At 43.5% G+C, this 16,720-nt stretch overlaps 2 protein-coding genes across 3 annotated transcripts in view; both read left to right on the forward strand.

The window, feature by feature from the left end:
- The first annotated feature begins 499 nt into the window (after window positions 1-499).
- Window positions 500-12,848, forward strand: HSDL1 (hydroxysteroid dehydrogenase like 1). Of its 2 annotated transcripts, XM_058155501.1 has the most exons (6): window positions 500-624; window positions 2,327-2,412; window positions 3,434-3,667; window positions 5,752-6,197; window positions 7,650-7,877; window positions 9,798-12,848. In XM_058155501.1, exons 3-6 carry the CDS (start codon window positions 3,448-3,450, stop codon window positions 9,876-9,878), a joined length of 975 nt encoding a protein of 324 aa, XP_058011484.1. In that variant the 5' UTR covers window positions 500-624; window positions 2,327-2,412; window positions 3,434-3,447; the 3' UTR covers window positions 9,879-12,848. The 2 variants fall into 2 exon arrangements, with proteins under 2 accessions (XP_058011484.1, XP_058011485.1); XM_058155502.1 differs by lacking the exon at window positions 2,327-2,412 and having other exon boundaries at window positions 547-624.
- Window positions 12,849-13,656: 808 nt separating this feature from the next.
- Window positions 13,657-16,720, forward strand: part of MBTPS1 (membrane bound transcription factor peptidase, site 1) — an 82,780-nt gene continuing 79,716 nt past the window's right edge. The window contains exon 1 of the mRNA XM_058154965.1: window positions 13,657-13,848. The gene's annotated coding sequence lies outside the window, so the exon portion shown is untranslated. The remainder of the gene's footprint in view (window positions 13,849-16,720) is intronic.

Raw genomic sequence — 16,720 nt, forward strand, 5'->3', positions numbered from 1 at the left:
GCAAACTTCAGTGGAAAAGAGCAAAGTTAGTGGGCCCCCCCCACCAGGGTGGTCAAGCCTTCCTCTCAAGTCTTCCCTAATTAAATTGTAAAAGAAAAACTTTCCTGATTGTCCTAGTTATAACTCTTGTAACGTGTAGTGTAACTCTTCCACTGAACTGGATATAAATCTCCTGGAAGATATGTATTACAGCGTCGCTATAAATGGTTAAAGTCACTGCTCCAAATAAATTCTTGACAATATTCTAGTGTTTGAAATAGTTCTATTTAAAAAATAGTCGCCATGGGTAAAAAGTAGAAACTCGGTGTCTTTAAATTCTGTATACCTTTGTGTTACACCGCTTTCAGGACCTGGAAGCTGGACATTTGGAGGAGGGGGGGAAAAAAGCGTCCTAAAGTTACATGGAAAACTTGGCTTGTTAATCCTACGGAATTAGATTCAGGAACCGTTACATTAGCCGGCCCCATTCCAAACTTCGCGTCCCGGGTTTTTCTGCTAGCTAGAATACAAGCTAGGCTTAAGAGAAAGGTTTTTAACCAATGACAAGATTGGGTTAAGGGGCAAGTTACCATCCTGCAGATGTTATATTGTGATGCAAAGCCCACCTGCATCAGAGAACACCTGGTAAGATAAATAAAAGCAAAGCAAAATTGGGGATTTGTCCTTGTCTCTTTGCATTTTAAAAGCAATGACGGATGAGTCTGGTTATTTTTTCACTCTATTTAGCAGCCTATCTGAGATGGGCGGCTCTACAAATATAATTGATTAATTGATATATATTTTTTTAAAAAAAAAAATCATGTTTGCCAGGTCGGAATAGAATAGAGATGCCTGCTGCAATTAGAAAATGTAAATTTCAGTCATTCCTTGAGCTAGCAAAACAACCCCAAAAGATTAAAAACAAAAATGCATGGTTTAAAAAATGACTGCGGGCGGTGTTTCTGCCAGAAACCCAATTGCCATTGGATTAAGGGGCTTCGATTTCTGAGCCAGGTTTAGCTTGATTCAGCAATGGGGAGGACCAGGTTGGAGAGTTCAGTTGAGGTTTATAGGAGGGAGAATAAAAACTCAAAGAGATTCTATCTTAATTGGCTTGCCTTAATCAGCCTAGGAATTAATTCTTGCTGTTCTCAAGATGGTGCTTATGCCCTGCTTTTGCAATAATGGTGTGCCTTTGAAAACGATGTCATTTATGAGTTTGCTAACACGCCAGCCACGTGCTGGCTAAATATGCTAAATATTCCATAGGTAGAGACATCTATGCTTCCACTGTTGGGTTACCAGATATCCAATTAAAGGAGACGGTCCTCCTTTTTAAATTCTGTTCAGCAGGTACATCTTAAAATCAAATACTGTCCCGTTTGTAGAGATTCTCAGTCATCACGTCATGGTTGTTTCAAGGGTGCTATTTCAGGAGGCAACTGGACTTTCTTGTTTTTCCTTTTAAAGACGTTTCACTTCTCATCCAAGAAGCTTCTTCAGTTCTGACAGGTTCCATTCCCCACTATCCTGTCACAGCTGAAAAAGCTTGGATGACAAGCGAAACATCTTCAAAAGAAAAACAAGAAAGTCCAGTTGCCTCCTGAGAAAGCACCTTTGGGACAAATATTGTCCTGCTTTTTGAATTTCCTGTTTCCTTTTTTTTTAATTAAAGAGTAGTCATTCATTTTTTTTATTATGACTTGTAAATTCTCAACTTCTTTCTTTCCTATATTTATATTACTTGTTTCTGGAAACCAGCCATCAGTTTCAATCTGGCCTTTTCTGATCTAGAATCACTGGAGTCTGGAAATCACAATAAGTTGTGATAGGTTTCTAGGGTAAAATTTGCAAAGTGTGTCATTGTCTCTTTATCATATATCCTTGAAGGTAAAGATGGCTTGGGAAAAATATTGCAACTGCAAAACAAGTCTTTCATAAAAATTTCATAGATATGTGGGCCTAAGTCCTTTTTCTTGCAGTTTTTCACTATAACTTTTGTCAGAAATGCCAAGAAAGCTAAACAAGCAGTATATCCCCCTTTCTTCCTCTTTGTCCTATTAATATATCTACCCCCCCTTCTGTGGCATATGGGTACAGTACCCATAGAAAGACTTGCGAGTCAGCAGATGCCTGTTAGTCAATGGCCCTGAAGACAGAAAGTTATTATATATTGACTGAATTTCTTTTTTTGTGGGGGGGGGATAAGCACTGTAATTTTGTATAGTCTTTTCATTGTGCATGCTTGGCTGTTTTCTTGTAAATAAAAACTATGGAGATTGTGCTGGCCGATAGCTAATACTATGTCCTCCTCCTATTTTCCCCCCACAATGGCCCTGCGAGTTAGGCTGCTCTGAGAGAGAGAGCGGGCCCCAGTCAGCAGAGGAGCTTGCAGTATTAGAAGTCCTCAGCTCCTTGGAGGAAGAGCATAAGGTGTGTGTTTGTGTTTTTCTTCTTCTGTTCAATCATGTCTGATACTCAGAGAGTGTCTGTACAGGCTCCTCCTGTTTTCTTGCGTTGGTAAGATTTTCCAGAAATGATTTGCCATTGTCTCCCATCTAGGACTGAGAGAAAGTGACTGGCCCAAAGTCACCCACTTTGTGCCCAAGGCAGGATCAGAACTTGCATTCTGCCAGTTTCTAGCCTTACTTGGTGCATCCAACTGGTGTGTTTGTGTCTTTGTAGATAGTCCTTGACTGACAATCACAATTGGGATCAAAATTTGTGTTGCTAAGTAACGCGGTTGTTAAGTGAATCATTGCCGTTGATAAGTGAACCACATGATCATCGCTGTTATCCTTCTCATCTTTCCTACTGCCTTCCCCTGTTGGTATTTTATGACTTATCACTTTGTGGTTTGTGTCTTACGATTTTCAGCTTAAGATGTACAATTAGGATTTATCATTTTTTTGTTTTTATGTACACTGAGAGTTTATGCATCAGAGATAAATTCTTTATGTGCCCAATCACACTTGGCCAATAAAGAGTTCTGTTCTGTTCCGTTCTGTTCCGTTCTGTTCCATTCCATTCTTTATTCTCTATTCTATACAGTATTCTATATTCAGTATTTAATATTCTATATTCTATTCTATGAAGACAGCTTTCTATATTCTATACAGTATTCTATATTCTATTCTACAAAGCCAGCTTCCTCCATTGACTTCGCTTGTTGGTAGCAGGCTGGGAAGGTTTCAAATGGCGATCCCATGACTCCTCTGAACAGTGCAACTATCCTAAATACATGAAGAGTTGCCAAGAGCCCAAATTCTGATTATGTGACCGTGGGGATCCTGTGACAATTGTTAAGTATGAAGACTGGTTGTTAAATCACTATTTTCCAATGTCATTGTAACTTTAAATGGTTGCTAAATGATTGTTTGTAAGATACAGGACTGCCTGTATCTCACATAAATTCATCCTAACAGAGACTTCTCGTGTTTTTTTCCCTTTCAAGATAATCCAGTTGCAATGGCTGCGGTGGACAGTTTCTCCCTGTTGATGCGGGAGATCGGACGGTCCTACCACTACTGCGTGGAGATGCTAGCAGTTGTGGGAGCTTTCTATGCGAGCAAGGTGTGCGTCACAGTTTTGAGCGACACCTACATGCTGATCAGGGTGCATTTCGTTCCACGTATCTTTGGCCGGCCTGACTTAAGCAAGCGGTATGGAAAGTGGGCTGTGGTCACAGGTAAGAACCCTCTTCCCCCTCATGGCTTTATGTATAATTTCTCCAACAAAATAACAAGAATTATAATGTTTTGAATATCCTTGTATTAACCTAAAGCTAGGCATCTGCTTTCAGATTTTTCATTCTGTGTAGGTACAGGCCACTGTTTCTCAACCTGAGCAACTTTGAGATCTATGGATTTCAACTCTCAGAATTCTTAGCTTAGCTGGCTGGGGAATTCTGGAACTTGAAATCCATAGGCCTGAAAGTTACCAAGGCTGAGAAACACTGGCCTGTTCCTACGCAGAATGAAAAATGTGATGCCTAGCTTTAGCTTAACAGACGAATATTCAAAATATTATAACTGGTAATTGGTACTTAGGGACGCGGTAGCTCAGTTGAGCTTGTCAATTGAAAGGTCAGCAGTTCAGTGGTTTAAATCCCTAGTGCCATGTAACGGGGTGAGCTCCCGTTACTTGTCCCAGCTTCTGCCAACCTAGAAGTTCGAAAGCATGTAAATAATGCAAGTAGAAAAATAGGCACCACCTTTGGTGGGAAGATAATGGCGTTCCGTGCGCCTTTGGCGTTGAGTCATGCCGGCCACATAACCACGGAGACGTCTTCGGACACCGTTGGCTCTTCAGCTTTGAAACGGAGATGAGCACTACTCCCTAGAGTTGGGAACGACTAGCACATATGTGCGAGGGGAACCTTTACCTTTACTTTAATTGGTACCTACACAGAATGAAAAATCCAATGGTTAGAATGAAAAGGCTAAGCTGCCAGAGGCATTGGAGTCATTGGCTGAAATGCTCTGATGTTACAGAAGGATACTGGACGTTCCAAATCTAGGAAGTCCTCAACTTTCAACCATAGTGGCCGTTCAAAGTTACAACTTCAGCACTGAAAAAAGTGACATATGACTCTTTTTCACACTTATGACTGTTTTTTTTTTAATTTGCATTTATATCCCGCCCTTCTCCGAAGACTCAGTGCGGCTTACACTATGTCAAGCAATAGTCTTCATCCATTTGTATATTATATACAAAGTCAACTTTTATTGCCCCCAACAATCTGGGTCCTCATTTTACCTACCTTATAAAGGATGGAAGGCTGAGTCAACCTGTTGCAGCATCCCTATGGTCATGTGATCAAAATTTGGATGCTTGGTTCATATTTATGAGGCTTGCAGTATCCTGAGGTTATGTGATCCCTTTTGCGACCTTCTGACAAGCAAAATCAATGGAGAAGCCAGATATTTACTGTATTTTTCATCTGTGTTACTAACTTAACAACTGCAGTGATTCATTTAACAACTGTGGCAGAAAGTGGCCACAGTAAAATGGGGGCAAAACTCATTGAACAACTGTCTCGCTTAGCAACAGAATGGTTGGGTTCAATTGCGGTCGTAAGTCAAGGAGTACTTATAGCTGAAATGTGGAATGTTAAGAAAAAGGCTGAGGAATTCTGGGAATTGAAGTATTCCAAGTTGCCGAGGTTGAAAAACACTGGTAGATGTTTGGTTTGGCTGATTGATTTTTCCTTCCTGGCAAGAGGTTTTCCGGTATCCTCTACCTCTGCCTTCTATTGCTGTCGGTTATCCGCCGCCAGCCCCTCCAGCAGCTGAATCAAAGCAACCTGGGAGCTCCGAGGGGGAAGAGCGACTGGAGCTGGCAGAGAGAGAGAGAGACAGAGGGGGAGCCTGGGCTGTCCGTCAGCCCTCAGATGGAGAGTCAACAGCCCCCAGGTCTGGAGGTGGCTGATGAGGAAGAGGAGGAACAGCTGGGTCCAGTGCCTAATGTGCGGCTGCGCAGAAGGCAAGGAGATGAGAGCAGTGGAAATCTGTGGGCTGATCCTTGGGAAGGAAGAGCCACTGCTGCTAGCAAAGCCCCACCTGGGGATAAAAGGCAGGGGGCGGAGATGAATAGATGTGGCAGATAACTATTCATCTTCCGGCCAGTCGGACTTGTTAGGCTGGGTGAGAGAGAAACTTTTTGCCAGGGCTGCTGGCACTTCTAATAAAGGAATGTTCGAGTTAACTTCAGAGGGTTGGTCGTGTTTGGGGAGCTGGGTCAGAACACCCATGGGTCTTTGCTTCCTTGCAGGAGGAACCTCAGGCATTGGCTTTTCCTACGCTAAAGAGCTGGCCAGTTGTGGAGTTAACCTCATCTTGATTAGCCGGAACCGGGAAGAATTGGAAGCTTCTGCTAAAGAGATCATGGAGACTTACAACATCAGCACCATGACTGTCGTGACAGATTGTAGCAGGGGCCGCGAGGCCTATCCGGTCATTAAGAAGGTTCTGGAAGGCAAAGAGATTGGCGTCTTGGTCAACAATGTCGGAGTCCTTAACCCTCTGCCCGATTCCTTCACCAATTTGACAGAGGCTCAGATTTGGGAGTTCATCAATGTAAATATTGGAGCCGCCAACATGATGGCACACCTTGTGTTGCCGGGCATGGTGCAGAGGAAGAAGGGGGCCATTGTCAACATTTCTTCTATCAGCTGCTGCAATCCCTGTCCCTGGTACACAGCGTATTCGGCCTCCAAGGTATACCTCAACGGGGAAAAAGGATATCAGCTTGATGTTAATTTCCTAACCGGTCCTTTGGTGAAGAGGTCTCTGGTCGGCACCTGAGGAAATGGTTTCTCCCTCATTTTATCCTTAGATACAATTTCCCTATCAAGTAGGTACTAAAAGGAGAACAATTGTAGGACAAGAGCAAGCAGAGCTGATGAGGGTAGTGTTAAGTGTGTCATCAGCCTAGAATCATTGCATTCCCACAAATGGTCTAAGGTCCTGTAAAGGAGAATATTTGTAGCTCAGGGTTGAAACGAAGGGTCTTGGGCACTCTCTGAGCTTGATTGTTTTCTTGCAGATGTTTCATTACCCAAATTAGGTAACACAATAAATGATGATGTCGCCTACTTTGGGCAATAAAATGTCTGTGGGAAAACAACCAGCTCAGGACACCCAAGACCTACAGTAAATCCAATCCTTCCTGAATTCCATCGGCCCTTTTCTAACGCCAATTTACCGTAATATTGAACTTCAGCTGTCTAGATTCTTCTGCTTAGAATTGAGCATTAAACCTTTGAACTGCAACTTAACGTATGGTCCTGATCCTTTTTTGCCTGATAGCAGTTCCCCATTCTGGAGGTGGTTAATAGATTGGGAGAAGATCCCATCTCTACCTCCATTTACATATTGGCCCTTTGTATCCAGTTTGTTGTTAAGTTTAATGTTTTAATTTATAATGCTCAATGTTTTTAAATGTTTTTTATTTTTACATTGTTTTATATTGTTATATTACTATGATGTAAGCCACTCAGAGTTGCTGGATAGTGAGAAGGGTGGCATATAAATTTAATAAAATAATAATTTACCCAGAGTAATAAAGTGGGTTCCCAGGTAGAGCATAGACTTCAGCTAGGAAAAGCCCCAAGGAATCCACATTTTATCTACCAGACAGTCCTCAAAATATGACTGTAATGGAGTCTACCTATAATGGACATGACAGTTTGGAGGGAGGGAGGGAGGGAGGGAGGGAGGGAAGGACTACAGTACCCAAAGTATTAATCATTTTGCCAGAGTTTGATAGCCTGATTCTTTGAAGCTTTTACCTAGGGCAGTGATGACGAACCTTTTCAGCACCAAGTGCCAAAAAGGTCACACGGAAACATTGTGTGCGCATGAGCCCGACGATCAGCTGGCCGGTGCGCATGTGCAGGCTGATTTTAGGCAGTGCCATGCGTGTGAAGGACAGCTGATTGTCACGCATGCATGTGTGCCAGAAACCCAGAAGACAAACAGGCAAGGCCGTGCATGCCGGGCGACATGGCTTCATGTGCCACTTTGGGCATGCGTGCCATAGGTTCGCCATCACAGACCTAGGGAGTCAAGCTGTGTTCTATCCTTACCCTTGGTCCCCTCTGACATGTCTAAACCCAGAATTTCATTTCTTTAACGGGTGTCCCCCTCCTCGTCATTTATTCTCTACAGACTTACCTGGATCACTTCAGCAGATCCCTTCACTATGAATATGCCCCTCAGGGCATTTTCATTCAGAGCTTAATTCCGTTCTTCGTTTGCCCCAACGTGACCAAGCTGAGTAGCCCCCTCTCCAAAGTGAGCTTTTTCGTGCCTTCTCCTGATGAGTACGCTTGTCACGCCGTCACCACCCTCGGAGTCTCCCCAAGGACGACAGGATATTGGCCACATACGCTCTTGGTGAGATTGCTTTTTTCGTAGCTTTGTTTGTATTTTGCTCTTGCCGTTGCTAGGATAAGCAGACCAGAAGTGGTATTCAGCCCATTAGGACCAGTTTGGGTGAACTGGTAGTAGTGGTCTGCAGGTGGGCCCGGCCACCTGCCCCAGCACTATGCCATCCTATTTCGCCATGTTTTTTATCCGTGAGCATGCGTGGAAGCCACACGTGTGAGCAAAGCGCATGCGCGGAAGGGTACACGCTCTCACATTTTCGGTGCTGGCCAAACCGGTAGGTAAATTATGTGAATCCCACCCCTGGAACAGACCCAAGATTGGGCAGGAGGTTAAACATGAGCTAAGCAGCCTTTCTTAGGTGAGATTCCCTGAGAGATTGAAAAATAAAATAAAAGCATGTTTTGAATTGAGCACATTACACAGATGTTAGCTAGCTTTTTGGGATGCTGGGAATTTGTAAACACTGCAACGGCCAGCCTGCTGCTTTATATTGCAGTGAAATGAGGGTTGCGTAGGGTAGAGAGGAATTTGCATTATGAAGTTTTTGTATTGGTTGCCATGTTTATGCCAGGATTTCCTGAAGAAATTTTCAATTTCCAAATTACAAAATTATTTCTAGGGTTTCTTCGGGATAAAAAGGTTGAACTACTGACTTAAAAGTGCAGTGATAGATAACAGGATACCAGAGTTGGAAGGTACCTTGGAAATCTTCTAGTCCAACCCCTGTTCAAGCAGGAGACCCCTTATCATTTTGGACTAAAGGCTGTCCAGTATCTTCTTGGAAACCTCCAGTGATGGAGCACCCACAACCTCTGAAGGCAAATCGTTCCACTGGTTAACTGTTCTAACTATCAGGAAATTTCTCCTTAAATCCAGGTTGCTTCTGTCTTTGATTAATTACATCCATTGCTTTTTGTCTTGCCTTCAGGTGCTTTGGAGAATAGGTTGACCTCCTTGTCTCTGTGATAGCACTTCAAATATTGAAGACTGCTATCATGTCTCCCCTAGTCCCTTCTCTTTGTTAGACTACTAGACATTCCCTGTTCCTGCAACTGTTCTTCATATCTTTAAACCTTAAGTTGCTTACTCTAGGTCAGGGGCCGCCAAACTTGGCAGCTTTAAGACTTGTAGACTTCAACCCCCAGCTATGCTGACGGAGAATTCTGGGAGTTGAAGTCCACAAGTCTTAAATCTTCCAAGTTTGAAGACCTCTGCTGTAGGTCTTGCTTTATTTTATTGCTCAAGGTCTGTAAAAGTTTCTACCTTTTCCTATGGAAAAGGAAGGAATAGGAAGATCTGGAATAGAAACAAATTCTGAGCCATTTTGGATTTTATTGTATTTTGCTATGGTAAACAGGATTATCGTTAACCCTTTAGTTTAGGGGTGAAATCTAAAATCTTTCCTGATTCTGTGGGCATGGCTTAATTGGTGGGAATGGCTTGGTAGTCCGGTGACTGAATGGGCATGGCCAATAATAATAAATAATAAAAATAATAAAGTATACAAAACTTGGGAGCACACCTGTCTACCTTCTTTAAAAATAGAGGCACCGGTCTACTAATTGCCTTTTTTTGGGAGGCACTGGTCTACCTTCTTTAAAAATAGAGGCACCGATCTACTAGCCGCCTACAGCGCTGATCAGCTGTAGTGCAGCCCTTTGAAGCACCGCGGCAGTCATTTAAGGCCGTTTGCAGCTATATCACCACTGAGAGTCTCAGGGACAGAGAAGAGGAATAGCGAGGCGTGGGTGGTGGTGGGGGCAGGGATTTTTGCTACCGGTTCTCCGAACTACCCGCCCCCATCGTTACCGGATTGTGCAATCCGGCCCGAACCGGGGGCATTTCACCCCTGCTTTAGTTGTAGATGAAGTTGTTTTATAAATTCTTCTGTGTGAAAAAAAAAAACCCCTTTCTTTTATCTTGCAGATGATTTTTGCAAGGTTTGTCCCTGAATGGTTCTGGGCTTGGATGGTATCCAGAATAAAATATTGCCAGAAGTCACTTTGAAAAAAAAATGCCTGTGAAGATCTTGCCTTGAATACCAATAACATCTGGAAGTTTAGACGAACTGTAGCTGCAAAATCCTTTCTTGCTTGTGTTATTTGTTTGAAATCACGTACTTGAGACTTGAAGGAAGTTTAGCTTTGATGTAGCTGAAAGAAAACACTTGAAACAAACTTTTAGAGAGCTGGCATAGCATTCTCTACCCCGAGGCATCATTTATGTAGAGTTCTTCTTGGCTCCTCAGTGAAGGACACAAGAAACCTGTAGATGACGGAGAAATTGAGTTGTTGAAGAACTTGGGTTCCAGAAGAGCAAAAAAGAAAGAAATATCTGCCAATAGGGCATTGTAGATCAACTTTCTCCAACCTCGTGCACTGGGCTACAATGCTCATCAACCCCAACTGAATGATCTCTGATGGAAGTTTGATGCAACATTACCCTCAAAACTGCCCTAGTTACAACTGTTCAGCAGAGATGCCCTTCTTTAAATCAGTACGATCTTGTGCTTTTATCAGGAAATTATTGTTGTATGTATGGTGTCTACTTTGGAGTGGCCAATGCTGTGATGGATGCTAGGATCTCAACTGACACGACTGTCTCGTGGGGGTGTCGGTGGCCCAGAGTCCTTGACTTTTCAGTCTTGCAACAAGGCTAATGGTTGCTGTACAGCAGGGATGTCAAACTTGATTTCAATGAGGGCTGCATCAGGGTTCTGTTTGACCTTGGGGAGCGGGGGGGGGCATGGCCATCTCAACATCACTCATGTCAGGGGTGTCTGTAGTGGCCCGAGTGCTCTGCCAGCGAAAATGGGCTCCTGAGCTCCGTTTCTGGCTATGACGGCCTCCTGCAACCCTCTGCCAGTGAAAACGGAACTCCCGAGGACCATGCCCAGCCCTCCTGAGCTCTGTTTTCACTGGTAGAGGCACTGTGCCGGTCCTTCATCGTTTCCAGAGTGGGCCCTCGGGCCAGATCTAAGTACCCCGTGGGCCAGATCCGGCTCACTGGCCTTGAGTGTGACACCCCTGCTATACAGGTTCTTTGGCAACTTCCCAAGCTGTCTTGCTCCAGAAGTGTCAATCTTTGGAAAGGAGACAAATTCTGAGCTGTTCTGGATTTTATTTTACTGCGGTAAACAGGATGACACTGTAGTAGCAGATGAAGTTATTTTATAAATTGTTCTCTATGGAAAAAACCCGTGTCTTCTTATTCCCTCCCAGTCTAATAACCTGCTGGCTGGGAGGGAAGAGAGTGGTCCTACGGTGGGTTGTTTGATCAGTTGTAAGAAGGTCCTGAACAATTTGCCTTACTGTATTTTTCGGAGTATAAGACGCACTTTAGTTTTTGGAGAGGAAAATAAGAAAAAAAAAAATCTGCCTCTGCCTACCAGCATCCATTGGTATTCATCTGGCTAGCATCCTTAGCAAACAGCCTGGTCAGCTTCAGCACATTAGCCTGATTCAGCACGAGCAGCTGATTGGTGGGTGGATCACCTACTGGAATACCCCCAATCAGCTGTTCCCAGAGGTGAACTTTAACAACAGGTTCTCTAGTTGTGAGCACGCGCACGTTGGGGCAGATACGCAGCTTCAAAAATGCAGCTGATCATCGCAGGGCGCTTCAGTGACTACAGCAGGCGAAGTGCAGGACCAGTCTGACAAAGCAGCAGCTGTTCTGGGTTGCCATTTTGGCTTCTGCGCCTTGCTTTTTCACCCTCCGGAAGGTCCGTTTGAAAGGACATGTGGGGCCCGGTGGGTGGGCAGGGCTACATTCGGTGTATAAGACACACCCAAATTTTCACCCTCTTTTGGGGGTGAAGTGCGTCTTATACGCTGAAAAATACAGTAAGCATCAATTAGGCTTAATTTCTGTGAAAGCAGTCACAGAAATGGGGTATTTTCCACAAACAGAATGTGGCTGATGAACTGTTTGCTGGTGGCCTCTTTTGAGTTTGATGTGCCGTCTGAAATTGGGACATAATTATTTTCAGATCCTGAGTTACTTGAATTTGAGGGGGGCCCTGACTCCTCTTTTTTGTAGCCTTAGGGACAATCAAACCAGGATTGGTAAAAACAAACAGCTGTTTCCCAATATTTTGGGGACAGGATCAGTGGTGGGTTTCAACATTTTTTACTACCTGTTCTGTGGGCGTGGCTTGGTGGGCGTGGCATGCCTTAGTGGGCGTGGTTTGGTGGGCGTGACAGAGGAAGGATACTGTAAAATCTCCATTCCCTCCCAATCAGTTGGGACTTGGGAGGCAGAGAATAGATGGGGACGGGGCCAGTCAGAATTTTTACTACCGGTTCTCCGAACTACTCAAAATTTTCACTACCGGTTCTCCAGAACTGGTCGGAACCTGCTGAAACCCACCTCTGGACAGGATGCATAGGAATGAAAACTGTACAGCGGTGTAAAAGTAAAGCAGCTTAATAAGAGTTATTATAAACAATGCTAGGAGCTGTAGACCCGGATTGTATATCCTGTTTAGCCTTGTTTTGTGAGCCATGCTTTATTTAGTGAATAAACCCACTTGCTTGGGATCACACAGCCATAAACGTGGGGGACGAACACTTTACTTAATATTCTAAAACAAAGGCAAAGATGCCACAGCATAGGTTGGCTATTTATTAGATGTAATAACAAGCTCCCAAGATTGTGAGCAATCCAGCCCCATGAATAAATTCATACTTTTTTCCCCCTTCAGGTAGGCAGATTTGCTGGATGTGCAAAACTATTAAAAAAAATAAGCCAGAAGTTACTTAGTCCTCAAAGCAAATAGAGAGAACCTTCTGTTTTCTAGCAAGCAGTACTTTCTACCATGTATTATACCTGGAGTTATAGTCATGATATCAAACTGCACTGGATCATCTTTTATTCTTTTAGAATCTTTTAGCCATAATGTCAAGTGGTTTGAACTGATGTGTGATTGCTCTAATAAAGGCTTACTCCTATGGAAATATTTGTGGGTGTTTTTGTGTGTATGTGTGTATATATTACTTTGTTTCCATTAGGACTAACAATCACAACAGTTAATAGAAATAAAACAAGCTAAACCATACAGTTTAAAAAATAGCAATAGAGTAATTAAGAATACAAAAGATAAAATATACAATAAATGAATTTACATGGGAGAAAGATGTATGAATTAAAATATTTTCTGCATTTTGGACAGAATGGCAAAACACAGAACGATTATAATATCTAAATATATAATATTCCCGAGCATCTTTATTCTGAACATAATAAATGTGAGTAGAACAGAACAGAACAAAATAGAACAAAATAGAATCATAGAGCTGGAAGGGACATTGGAAGTAGTCTAGTCCTTGGCAGCAGTCAAATAGTTGTCCAATCTCTTCTTTAAAACCTCCAGTGCAATAATAATCATCTGGATTGTATAACTGTTTATTATATATACTCATCATGGCAGCGTGTAAACTCCAACATTCGCAGTTGCTGCGAGGAAATTCCTATATAATTAATTTAGCTTTTTATCAAGTTGGATATTATACTTTAGATGCAATTCCTATTATTCACAGCAATGCCGCTGAAAGGTGCTGGGAGTTGTAGTCCACAACAAAAGGGTTTTTCAGTTAGGGGGAAAGCTGGCGGCGAGCCCCTCATTTGCCTTCCAGACTACAGGTTCCACAAGGCATAGCGGCGTCGGCCGGCCGAGGGCGCGCGCACTCTCTGAAAAAGGCCCGCGCGGCCACCATCCGTTGGCTCTTAAACGCAATTCCGCTTGCGCGCTGGGAAATGTAGTTCATACGGCCGTCCAGTTCTTCATGGGGGAAACGGCGCCGGGACTACCCGTCCCGGCAGGCGCCGCGCTTCGCCGTCGCCCGTTTTTTTCCCTTCTGCATGGAAAGAGCTTCTCGGACGCTGCTTGGACCGAGCGGAGGATCCGGCTGAGGGGAAGAGTCGCGCTCGGAGCTCGTGGCGCCAAGCCTGAGGCCCCGAAGCGTTGAGGCGGCTGGTAAGTCGGAGCGGGCCGGTGGGAAGGAGCGGGCTGGGAGGACGCCGCGGCCCTTTTAGGGCCCGGTTGGACTTCGCGGCCCGGTTCGGCTCCCAGGGAAGGAAGAAGGGATCGGTCCGAGGCTGCCAGTCAGGAGCTGGGAAGAGGCTGGGAAAAGGCGGGATCGGGAATAGGGGTAGTCCTCGATTTACGACCACATTTATGTTGCTAAGCGAGACAGTTGTTGTGAACCTATATCCCACTTTACGATCTTTCTTGCCCCGGTTGTTAAGTGAATCACTGCGGTCGTTGAGTGAGTACCATGGTTGTTAAAGTGAATCCCCATTGACTTTGCTTGTGAGAAGTTTCGTCAAAGGGGATCGCGTGAGCCCCGGGATGCTGCAACCGTTGTAAATGCGAGTCAATTGGCCCAGCATCCCAATGCAAACCACCTGACCATGGGGATGCCACAACCGTCATGCGGTAGGTGCGAAAGGGTGGCGAAAGTCACTTTTTTCACCCTGTGCCGTTGTAGCGTCAAACGGTCGCTAAGTGTCGAGAGGACTTCCTATAATGGGGTGGGGACCCAGGCATCGGCTGAGCTTTTGCTCTCTCTGGACTTGCCGCCTCTCAATAGGGTTTGTGGATTATAAGCAGCAGGTAAGGACAGCTGAGAAGATAATAATAATAATAATAATAATAATAATAATAATAATAATAATAATAATAATAATAATAATAATAATAATAATAATTATTATTTAATTTGTATACCGCCCTTCTCCTGGAGGACTCAGGGCGGTGAACAGGCAGATAAAATAAAGACAATACATTCAATAAAAACAATATTATAAAAAACTTATTCCAATAGCCTAAATTTAAAATACAATACAAAATATAAAATAAACCCCAATAAAATCCATATTTAAAACCCTATTAAGCCAGTCCTGCTCGAAAGAATAGATATGTTTTAAGCTCGCGGCGAAAAGTCCGGAGGTCTGGAAGTTGTCGAAGTCCTGGGGGAAGCTCATTCCAGAGGGTAGGAAGCTTTAAGACAGGGGTGTCAAACTCACGGCGGCGTCATGTGACTATCGGGACTTTTTTCCTCTTTGCTAAACGGGCTGTGGACCAGGGGTTTGGATCAGCCCTGCTCTAAGACCTCTCCTATTTTACAGCAGCATAACAAACTGCATCGCTGCCTGGTTTGGTGGCAGCAGTGCCTCAGATAGAAAGCCCGTACAGAGAGTGGTAAAGATGACTGAGAAGATTATAGGAAGGTAACTTCCTATTCGGGATACTGCTTATAAGCACTATGTGCTTAGAGCTCAAAGCATTGTTAGAGGCCCCACACACCCACTTTATGGTCTGTTTCTGTTATTTCCCTCTGGGAGGAGGTTTTGAAATGTCTATAGCAGGACTACCAGATTTTCTAACAGCTTTGTTCCCTATGCCATCATCAAAGTGACAATAAAGTTATTCTATTCTCTATTCTATTCTGTTCTATTCTCTTTTTTATTCTATTCTATTCTGTTCCTATTCTTTCTGGATGCATAAAGGATGGAGTTGGGGAATTATCTGGCAGGTAGAGGAAGGCTGTGTATTTAAGAAATTGGCCTCTCAGCCTGCAGAAATAGGCACACTGGCTCCAGGACAGTCCTTAGAGTTAGCACACTGATTTGTTTATTAGATATTTATCCCACTTTTACTGCTGTATAAGTGACTCAAGGCAGGGAACACATACACTATTCCTTCTTCCTATTTTCCCCTACAACAACAATCCTGTGAGGTGGGGTGGGCTGAGAGGCCCTAAGTCATCCAACTGGCTTTCATGCCTAAGGTAGGACTAGAATTCAGTGTCCTTTGGTTTCTAAGCCAGCATGTTAACCACTAGTCAAAGTGACTTCATCTCAGTCTGCAGAGTTGGACAATCTGGTTTCATCTCGGTAGAGTTGGGCAAACTGGTTTCATCTCAATCTGCAAAGTGGGACGCATTAGTTTGAGTTTTGCATAAAAGAGCTTTAAGAAGTCATTCGTCTTCTCGCCGACCTCCACAGTAGAACAACCCAAGTGTGGAGGAAAAGTTGCAGGTACTCTCACTCAACTCAAAAAACCTGAAACAAAACATTAGCCATGCTTCCCTTATGGTGGGAGGTATTGGCCACTGGAATTTGAAATGGTGGTTAAAATGTTAATCTTCCCTTTGGGAAACAGGCTGTTCAGATTTCTAGGAGGATATGAAGCAAGTATGTTCACAGTTGTAGGAGTGGGAGAAGAGAAAGAAATGAAATATTAGCCAGAAAACACTTTAAGAGTAATTGCAATATAAATTGCCTTCAGCTGCTAGTCCTGGACTTACAACAGTTCATTTAGTGACTGTTCAAAGTTACAAGGGCAATGAAAAAAGTGACTTATGACTGTTTTTCACAGTTATGACCTTTGCAGCATCCCTATGATCACTTGATCAAAATTCAGATGCTTGGCAACTGGTTCATACTTATGACCATTGTTGTAGCCCAAAGTCATGTGATCCCCTTTTGCGACCTTCTGATAAGCCAAGTCAGTGGGGGAAGCCGGTTTCACTTAACTGGGCTACTAACTTATCAACTGAAACGATTCACTTAACAACTGTGACAAGAAAACTCATAAAATGGGGCAAAAACTCACTTAACAAATATCTCCTTTAGCAACAGGAATTTTGGGCTCAATTGTGGTCGTAAATCAAGGACCACCTGTATTATTTATTAAACCTGTACGCTGCCAGACTCTCAGCAGTTCTGGATGGTTTTCCAATCGGATTACAAAGTAAACCGTGATCTAACCACCATGTCTGTATACTGATTGAAAATGGTGAGCACCGTATGTAGCAGTAGCACTTATATGCCCAGCAATATCT

This window comes from Ahaetulla prasina, chromosome 12 (genome assembly GCF_028640845.1).
Source record: "Ahaetulla prasina isolate Xishuangbanna chromosome 12, ASM2864084v1, whole genome shotgun sequence".
Classification (NCBI taxonomy): Eukaryota; Metazoa; Chordata; class Lepidosauria; order Squamata; family Colubridae; genus Ahaetulla; species Ahaetulla prasina.

Excerpts from the sequence above, each read along its gene's own strand:
- HSDL1 (XM_058155501.1), top strand. The coding sequence starts at position 3,448 with ATGGCTGCGGTGGACAGTTTCTCCCTGTTGATGCGGGAGATCGGACGG. Across the intron at positions 3,668-5,751 it reads AAAGTGGGCTGTGGTCACAG|GAGGAACCTCAGGCATTGGC; the intron begins GTAAGAACCCTC and ends GCTTCCTTGCAG. Across the intron at positions 6,198-7,649 it reads CAGCGTATTCGGCCTCCAAG|ACTTACCTGGATCACTTCAG; the intron begins GTATACCTCAAC and ends TATTCTCTACAG.